Source organism: Nanorana parkeri, unplaced genomic scaffold (assembly GCF_000935625.1).
Source record: "Nanorana parkeri isolate BGI_ZX_2015 unplaced genomic scaffold, ASM93562v1 scaffold72, whole genome shotgun sequence".
NCBI classification, from domain to species: Eukaryota; Metazoa; Chordata; class Amphibia; order Anura; family Dicroglossidae; genus Nanorana; species Nanorana parkeri.
Window position 1 is genome coordinate 515,050 of NW_017306340.1, and position 10,145 is coordinate 525,194.

General features: G+C 46.8%; 1 protein-coding gene across 1 annotated transcript in view; it reads left to right on the forward strand.

Moving 5' to 3' along the window:
• The window catches only part of PNPT1 (polyribonucleotide nucleotidyltransferase 1), a 57,858-nt gene that overhangs the window by 46,961 nt on the left and 752 nt on the right, over positions 1 to 10,145 (forward strand). The window contains exons 25-26 of the mRNA XM_018576627.1: positions 3,253 to 3,331; positions 8,242 to 8,289. Of these exons, the coding sequence (XP_018432129.1) occupies positions 3,253 to 3,331; positions 8,242 to 8,289 (127 nt within the window). The remainder of the gene's footprint in view (positions 1 to 3,252; positions 3,332 to 8,241; positions 8,290 to 10,145) is intronic.

Here is a 10,145-nt window from a genome sequence, read left to right on the forward strand (position 1 = left end):
CTAATGAATCTCTATGACTAGTTAGGAATTGTTGCCTTTGTCCTTGTATATTAGAATGTAATCCTGTTATAGTGTAATAACACACTCAATTAAAAAAAAAAAAACATAGTTAAGACATTTTTGGTTGTGTAGCATTCATGTCATTCTAACTTGGAGATCAGTTTATCCTTTAACATGAGCTGGGCCATTTGTGGACGAATGTGTTACCCATAAATTGTGCAGTCTGCAAGCTGCTCTCTTTATTTCAGGAAACGCTGACTGTCCTAATAGACTAAAAACAGACTGAGCTCCCCCATTACATACAATGAAAGTCTACATCTTTGACTCTTTGTTAGGACAGAGTGTTTAAATCTAAATTACATCTGATAATAATATACAGTACAGTACAGTACAGACGGTTAATTATCCTAGTCATCCCATCCCCCACTCCTTTTCATTCAAGTGGAGAATTCAGTACAGAGAAAAACTTTTGTTTAACCACTTGCTGGCCGGGGTGTTTACACCCCCTTCCTGTCCAGGCCATTTTTCAGTATTCAGCGCTGCGGTACTTTGACTGACGTTTATTCCATCATGCAACGCTGTACTGAAATGAATGTAATATCATTTTTGGGGACACATAGAGCTTTCTTTTGGTGGTATTTAATCACCACTGAGGTTTTTTTTATTTATTTTTTACTAAATATAGGAAAAAGTACCCGAACAAAAAAACTGTTTTCCCTTTATTATGTTATGAAACCTTTTATTATTGCCCAATTTTGGGGTAAAATATAAAAGACGGGATCACATTGGGTAAACAGACACCAAACATATGAAACCTTTAAAATTGCGCACGCACGCAAAATCGCAAAAAACTACCACACCCAAAATTGACCATATGTGACGCTTTAAAAGCTTTTACCGCTCATCAGTTTAGTGTCATCTGTGATTGATGGCCCTAAAATTAATGCTCACAGCGACATTCGCGATATGTAACATATGCGGCGTAATGGGCACAACAGTTGTTTTCGCACGTAGTTGCACCCGATGCATGTTTAAGCATGTATGTGGGGGGCTTTTAAAAAAAAGTTTTTCTATTTTTTTTTTACACTTAACTTTATTGTTATCGCATAGCGGGGTAAGAAGCCCCCTATGTGATATCACATTACAGTGACAGATCCTCTTTATGGAGACATCCGAGGTCAGACAACTAATGTCACCTAGGGACCCCCAGAGAAGCTCATGAAGCAGAGATCTGCGGGTAAAAAATGTATTAACCCTTGCAGTGGGGCTAACCCCGCACTGCAATAATTAAGTGCTCATTTTTGCCTAGAGTAAAAAAAAAAAAAGCTATTCTCACCCGATCCTCCAAGCCGATTTGCTCTAAGACAAGTCCCTGGAGCCTCACCCCCAGCAACGGTCTAAGGTCCCTTAGTCATCATGTTCTATAAACAGTGTATAGGGCGTGAGGACGCCGAGGGACATACCATTACTACAGCGGAGAAGGAGACAGGCTGGAGGGAGCGCTGTCACAGCAGGACGGCTTAGAGGATTGGGTGAGTATAACTTTGTTATTTTTGACCCTATGCAAAAACGAGCCCTTAACCCTTGCAGTGTGGGGGGTAGCCCAACTGAAGGGGTTAATAATGGAAAAAGAATTCCTGGAATTCTTTATTAACTCTGTGAAATGGTTACAACTAATCCTTAATTTTATTCCCTAAATTTAAAAGGATCCTAGAATGATAGAAGCACTAACTTTCATTGCTGGCTCATTTTTTAAAGATGCATACTTCAAGTCTGACATCCTGATCCTGGCTTCACTAGCTAGCCAGCCCCGTTAGTAAACTCTTAGTGATGAGTAGAATGCCAGAGAGCAATACTCACCCTTCGCTTCCTCTTCCAACATGCGTACTGCTGTGTAAGAAATGACAAAACACTACTATCGAGGCAGATGATACTCTCCGGTACTATTCCCAGGTCTTTGCAGAAATACATTTAATGATATACTGATGGATCCATAACTAAATGAAATGGAGTGTTAAATCTTACTGGAGCTGTGAAGCAACCCTTTCCTTATTAAATCATAACCGGCATTGATATAGCGCCAACAATTTATGCCGTGCTTTACATACTGTACATTCACATCAGTCCCTGTCCTCATGGAGCTTACAGGTCACTATCTCACATGCATACATTTACTAGGTATAAGTTAGACGGGAGCCAATTGACCCGCCAGCTTGTCTTTTAGGTCTCGTTCACACCTATACGTATTGCATATGCGCGTCTGTCGCGCATTTTTTTTACTGCGATTCGCGGTAAAAAGTTGCGTGACCGTTGTGCGTTTCCGAAGGCTACTTGGCTGTAGCCCAATGGAAACGCGCAACAAAACGGCCCAAAGTAGTACCTGTACCTTTTACAGGCGTGGGCCGTTTTGTAGCGCGTTTGGGACGGGCGGAAATACGCCAAGGTGGGAACGAGACCATTGAATACAATGGGATTGATATTTTTTAGCGTTTTGTAGAGCGTTCGTCGAGCGTAGAACGCGCTACAAAACGTTCAGGTGTGTAATCGAGGACTTAGAGTGAGGGAGGAAACTGGGGTACACGGAGGAAACCCTCACAATCAATTGACATTGTTTGCAGAAAGTGCTGCCGAATATCATCTATTCAGATCAGTTACCTCGACCCTTCCTGTACCAGTCATTTGCAACTGTTAACTGCAGGGCAGCAGGCACATGTCACAAGCCTGGGGCAGTGTTCAGACATATAGAAAAAGGCTTAAGCTGGTCATACACTGCTCGAATTTCTTTTACTCGAAATTAGATCTGTGGGTAGCCCTGCCGACACCATCCGGATCGACAAAAGTTGATTTTTCAATTTGCTTTTGTCAAAGTAGTTGGGTGGAAAATGATCAGCCGAACAGTGACCGCAGCCAATCATTGACAAAAAGTCAACATCTGCATAGCAATAGCAGCGCTGTTTAGTCTTCCTAGGCTGCATGTTTTCAGGAATGGAGGGCGGCTTTTGACACTGCTGAATGGCTTACCACTATGAAGGCACCACTATATTAGCCAAGAGGAATGGAAAGGTTCACTTTAGGAAAAGCTTTTTCAAGATGCATTGTATTTACTTACTGCTTGTGAACAAAAAAAAATAAAAAATTGAATACTGCAGTGTTCTATCTTCTTGTTTGGAATACAGCTTCAACTACTTTTCCCTCATACGCCTGGGACCTATATTGTTACCATGTTCATTTTTTTTTCTTTATGCATTGCAGGGATGTTGGTGTAATGGTCAAACTATACCAAAATATGACTCCTGTTTTACTTCACAATTCACAGCTCGACAATCGAAAGGTAGAAGTCTAATCTGTACTTAAACATTCTCATTGGTTAAGGATGCATGGATCTGATCCTGCTGCCCAAAATTAAGTTGATCACCGCAACTGTTGTTATAGTGTATTTTCAGTAGATACAAATTCATAGGAGGGAAAAAAAATGTAATTTGACTTTAATAGTTTATTATAATTGCCGTTACAGGTTTTGTAAACCCATTTCTAGTTGCTAAGATATGTGTACACGTATAAGGGAATGTGGATAGCATCTCTGCCTAGTGACTGCAGAGATGAGCTCAGGCTTTTAAAGACTCTGTTGTGTTTTATTAAGGTGAGACCTGGCACATCCACTTCCAATGTAGGAGCAATGAGCTGTAGTCATTGTGGAACACTACTAAGCAGGAAGAAGAGTCTGCGTATGAGATGACACATTTGGCTTCCCCCATGTGTACATGCAAAGTTACAAACACATGCACAGACAGTATGGGGTCTATACATAAACAATTTGCAGGGCCGTTCGCCCTGCCCATATCTATAAACGTATGTTTTATGTGCATGCATGCAAAAGGAATGTTCTTTAGTTTGTTTTGAATGTAATTCTGAATGTTAGCGTAATTATGTAATGTAGTATTGCATTATGGCCTCTAGATGGAGCTGAGGAGCATAGAAAATAAATACTTATTTCCTAAGCTCCAGTGACCATAATGCAATACATTTATTTATTACAGGAATTTATATAGTGCCAACAATTTACACAGCACTTTACATAGTTGCACATTCACATCAGTCTCTGTCCTTAAAGAGCTTACAATCTAAAGTCCCTATCTCGCATACATAGGAGGGTCAATTTAGACAGGAGCCAATTAACCTATCAGCATGTCTTTGGAGTGTGGGAGGACTGGAGTACCCGGAGGAAATCCACATAAGGCGAACATGCAAACTCCTTGCAGATAGTTACCTAACCGGGATTACATTAAAGTGACACTAAACTAAATCTTAAAAATGCATTCAAGTACCCTAACTATTAACAAAAATGTATCTGATTTGTGTATCACTCAGCTGCTGACACTGTCCTTCCTTCTGGAGGGTGGCTACTTTTGTCCCCCATGGTCCCTGTGTGTGTTATAAAGTAGTCACCGCTCCAAACTCACTCCTGTGATGGACTACAATCTCATGTTTAATTTACTAATTTGTATTGAGATTGTAGTTCATCACAGGAGTGAGCTTGGAGCGGTGGCTACTTTATAACACACACAGGGACCATGGGGAACAAAAGTAGGCACCCTCCAGAAGGAAGGACAGTGTCGGCACTAATTCAGAGATGATTTGAGGATCTACATTACTTATGCATGTATTCACACAAAATGAAAAAAATTCGGCCCTGTGAATTGCTTATAAATAGACCCCTATGTTTTTAAATCTGCAACTCTTATTAAGTTTTAAATCAAGACAGTCACATTGACATATCTAGTTTAAAAAAAAAGAAAACTTTAGCTTTCCTTCGAAAGAATAAATACATTTAAACGGACTGTTGCCAAACTAAACTTTCCATTCAAAGCTTTCCCTATATAGAAAATAATACTTCTCCTCTTGCCCATGTAAAGAAATCGCTCAATAACCAAAATTTCTGTGAGTGTCGATCTCCTGGTCTCAGTGGTTCCTTCTGCCGACCTCCTTGTTACTACTGTGTCCTGTAGTTATGTGGGGCTCAGTAGGAGGAACCACGGTGCACAGTGGGACTAGGATATTGACTCTACTGGAAATGTGGGTTTCTTAAGGATTTCTCTGTAATGAAGCTTGGAAGTGTGGGCAGCAGGAGAGGTAAGTACGATCTTCTTTTCAGGAAGAGCTGAAAACCCCACTGTAGACTTTGATTACAGCAATTAAGTGGCTTAAAGAAGAACTCCGGGCAAAACTTCCATGAACCCTTGCTGTGGGGCTACCCCCGCACCTCAAGGGTTAACTGTTTTCATCTAGGTGCTAAAATTAAAAAGTTATACTCGTGTGATCCTAGGAGCCGACTTGCTCTTAGACCGGTCTATCCAGCAATGGTTAAAAAGCGTTTTGCCTGGAGTTATTCTTTAATAAATGTATAAAGCAGGGCTGGACAAATCCCAGGAGCCAGATAGCCAATTCTCCCTAAAAAAAAGACATCTGGTGAAATTTTGAGGCTTTCTTGTTGTCAATGGAGCTGACTCTTAAAAACAAAATCCTGCCGATTCCTTGTTCCGGTATTGGCCAGACTGGCTCCTGAATTCTATATTCATTTGTCTACCGCTGGTATAAAGTATGAGCAAGCGTGGCATTCTGATAAATGCCGTTGGTGCAAAAAATGGGGAAACGCTCTGTAGTCTGAGATTCCAACACTCGCAAAGCATTAACAGTCTGTTAAAACTGCTTCAAGGAGAATTTAAAGTCTTTTCAATATTTTATTGTAGATAAACCTGAAACATGAATGAGATCAGGTTGATGTAAATAGTTCTATCCGTATCTGTTTTGTCATTTGTATTTTAGCAATCTGCTAAATACACAGATGAAATACAAATAAGAGAGCTCTCTTACCTGCCAAGGGATTTGTACTTCGGTTCATCCATTTCTAAGCTGTGCCACGCAGCACAAGTCTGTCTGGCAGGAGAGCTAGTTTTCCTATACACATACAGGTCATGGCCCTCCCCCAGCCTGTGACTGTACAATGAAAGGAGAAGCGGACTTTGTGCTGCTTCTCTCTTCTAATCTGAGCTCTGCTGTACGAGGGGAATTGCAAGAGGCTAATTCTAGCTCAAATGCATGTACTGATACTATGTGCTTATAAAGGCTGCAGTTATGTGCGCAGGGCAGCCATCAGGGGGGTACGGCCAATACTCATGTAAGGGGCCCGAGCAGCCTGGGGGGCCCGCCCGGGACCCTTACATGAGTATCGGCCGATGGTAAAGAGCGAGGAGGCGGACAGGCCCCTGCAGCGGCGGTGGAGGCCTGGCCCTAGCAGTGCAGGGCGCCAGCATTGCCGCTCCAGCGTCTTCGATACAAGCTGGGGCCCCATCAGCGATGCTGCTCGTGACGCCACTTCCAGCCAGTCCAGCGGCAGAGGAAGCCTGGTGTGCAGGTAAGAGGAGCTAGGAAGGAGGGAGGGGGATGACTCTTTCCCGTTCCCTCTCTCTTTCCCGTTCCCTCTCCGTGCCCCCTTTCCCTCTCCGCGCGCCCTTTGCCTCTCCGCGCGCCCTTTGCCTCTCCGCGCGCCCTTTGCCTCTCCTTCCCTTGCCGCACGCCCTTTCCCTTGCCGCGCACCCCTTCCCTCGCGCCCTTTCCCTCTCCTTCCCTCGCCGCGCGCCCTTTCCCTCTCCTTCCCTCGCCGCGCGCCCTTTCCCTCTCCTTCCCTCGCCGCGCGCCCTTTCCCTCTCCTTCCCTCGCCGCGCGCCCTTTCCCTCTCCTTCCCTCGCCGCGCGCCCTTTCCCTCTCCTTCCCTCGCCGCGCGCCCTTTCCCTCTCCTTCCCTCGCCGCGCGCCCTTTCCCTCTCCTTCCCTCGCCGCGCGCCCTTTCCCTCTCCTTCCCTCGCCGCGCGCCCTTTCCCTCTCCTTCCCTCGCCGCGCGCCCTTTCCCTCTCCTTCCCTCGCCGCGCGCCCTTTCCCTCTCCTTCCCTCGCCGCGCGCCCTTTCCCTCTCCTTCCCTCGCCGCGCGCCCTTTCCCTCTCCTTCCCTCGCCGCGCGCCCTTTCCCTCTCCTTCCCTCGCCGCGCGCCCTTTCCCTCTCCTTCCCTCGCCGCGCGCCCTTTCCCTCTCCTTCCCTCGCCGCGCGCCCTTTCCCTCTCCTTCCCTCGCCGCGCGCCCTTTCCCTCTCCTTCCCTCGCCGCGCGCCCTTTCCCTCTCCTTCCCTCGCCGCGCGCCCTTTCCCTCTCCTTCCCTCGCCGCGCGCCCTTTCCCTCTCCTTCCCTCGCCGCGCGCCCTTTCCCTCTCCTTCCCTCGCCGCGCGCCCTTTCCCTCTCCTTCCCTCGCCGCGCGCCCTTTCCCTCTCCTTCCCTCGCCGCGCGCCCTTTCCCTCTCCTTCCCTCGCCGCGCGCCCTTTCCCTCTCCTTCCCTCGCCGCGCGCCCTTTCCCTCTCCTTCCCTCGCCGCGCGCCCTTTCCCTCTCCTTCCCTCGCCGCGCGCCCTTTCCCTCTCCTTCCCTCGCCGCGCGCCCTTTCCCTCTCCTTCCCTCGCCGCGCGCCCTTTCCCTCTCCTTCCCTCGCCGCGCGCCCTTTCCCTCTCCTTCCCTCGCCGCGCGCCCTTTCCCTCTCCTTCCCTCGCCGCGCGCCCTTTCCCTCTCCTTCCCTCGCCGCGCGCCCTTTCCCTCTCCTTCCCTCGCCGCGCGCCCTTTCCCTCTCCTTCCCTCGCCGCGCGCCCTTTCCCTCTCCTTCCCTCGCCGCGCGCCCTTTCCCTCTCCTTCCCTCGCCGCGCGCCCTTTCCCTCTCCTTCCCTCGCCGCGCGCCCTTTCCCTCTCCTTCCCTCGCCGCGCGCCCTTTCCCTCTCCTTCCCTCGCCGCGCGCCCTTTCCCTCTCCTTCCCTCGCCGCGCGCCCTTTCCCTCTCCTTCCCTCGCCCTTTCCCTCTCGCGCGCCCCTTCCCTCTCTCGCCCCCTTTCCCCTCTCCTTCCCTCTCTCGCCCCCTTTCCCCTCTCCTTCCCTCGCATGCTCTTGCTCTCTCGCTCACTCTCGTTCACTCGCCCGCTCTCGTTAGTTCTCTTTCTCTTGTTCTATATTTGTTTGCTCTTTTTGCCTCTCCTGCATGATACCTAACTCAAAGAACATTTGTTTTTAGGTTGATCGTTCAGAAGTGAGCTTTAGTATTGGTTGGAAACCTGTGTTATTACTTTCTTTGTTTCTGCACTGAAGTATGTAAATGTAATGGATTGAATGATTTTTGGGGTGTCTTTCCCTGACATTCTTTTTTATTTTTAATTCTAGATAAGACATGCTAGTGCACTAGGTTTTGAAGTCGGTCAAGAAATTCAGGTACTGTATCCACACATGTGGTAAGACAGCAGGGAAAACACTTGCTATTTCATGTAGCCCATAAATGAGTTAGGAAATGTCAAATACACAAATATTAAAGAGAATAAGCTGGTGATTAAAAACCCTTAAATGTGTGTTTCAATTCTGGTTGGATGCCATTAAATTTGCCCACTGACTTTTCATACCATTATGCAGTCTGGCTAAGGGGGGTCTTACTCTTTTTGCTGCATGAACTCTAATGGGAGATGGGAAATCCACTGATGATAGGTTTGGCTTTGAATTCAAGTGTAGAGATTTGCTGACTGAGCACTGAGAGATAAAGGGATCGACAGGTGATTATACCCAAAACTGCTTTCATTTCTGCTCAGCAGAAGCTTAGAATAATTCTTATAATGGCAGAAAAGCCTTGTCAATGATAATTAAAGGTTTTTTCATAAGTAAAAAAAATGTGCTATTGGCAGGGTGCGTTATACTGCTGAAAGAGACCACTGCCATCGGGGAATACTATTTCCATAAAGAGGTGTTCTTGATCAGCATCAATGTTTAGGTAGGTGATATGTGTCAAAGTAACATCCACAATAATGGCAGGACCCAAGGTTTCCCAGCAGAACATTACCAAAAGCATCACACTGCCTCCTCCAGCTTACCTTCTTCCCATAGTGCATCCTGGTGCCATCTCTTCCCCAGGTAAGCGATACACACGCACCCTGCCATCCCCATGGTGTAAAAGAAAATATGGTTCATCAGACCAGGCCACCTTCTTCCATTTCTCTGTGGTCGTTTTGCTGCTCATTTGCCCATTGTAGGCACTTTTGGGGGTGGACACGGGTTAGCAAAGGCACAGTGACCAGTTTGCATCTACGCAGACCCATACGCAACAAATTGTGATGCGCTGTGCGTTCAGACACCTTTCTATTAGGACCAGCATTAACTTTTTCAGCAATTTGAGATACAGTAGCTCTTTTATTGGATTAGACTACACGGATCAGCCGTTGCTCCCCACGTGAATCTTGGCCACTCATGACCCTTTTGCCAGTAGGTCCTGACCACTGTAGACTAGGAACATCCCACAAGAGCTGCAGTTTTGGAGTTGCTCTGAGCCAGTTGTCTAGCCATCACAATTTGGCCCTTATCAAAGTCACTCAAATCCTTAAAGGAGAACTATGGGGTTAGGGCTTTTCCCCATAGTTCTCCTTAGGGTAACGGGAGGACACAAACTAACGTCCTCCCATCACCCTAAGCTCAGTATACCGCGAGCTACAGCTGGAGATATACTGAGACGCCAAAGCTGAAGCGAATCCCGACAATTATGTCTGGATCCGCCCAGCTGCGTGAGTGACAGCTGGCTCTGCCTATATAGAGGCAGAGCCAGCTGTACCCTCCCCTGTCTGTTCCGCCAGTCAGCGCTGGAGGATCGGAGGGGGGAATCCAGCCCCTCCCCTGTTACGGCAGAGAGCCGTGACAGGATCGAGAAGTGAGCGAACGCTGGTATGTGTTCCCTCACCTCCCGATCTACTGAGCCGACCTGTGACAGTTTCAATGTCGCAAGTCGGCTAGAACTATGAGGTGAGTGAAAAGCACTCGCCTCATAGTTCTCCTTTTAAGCTTGCCCATTTTTTTCTGCTTCCAACACATCAACTTCGGAGACAAAATGTTCACTTGCTGCCTAATATATCCCACCCATTTCCTGGTGTCATTGTAAAGAGATAATCCATGTTGTTCACTTCACTGCTCCATATTCATAATGTAATGGCTGATCAGTGTATGCTACAATCACTGTTTGAATTTCATTCAAGTTTCCATTCTGCTTTAGAAAACCTAACAAATGTTCTGAAAGCGATTTTTTTTTTTTTTTT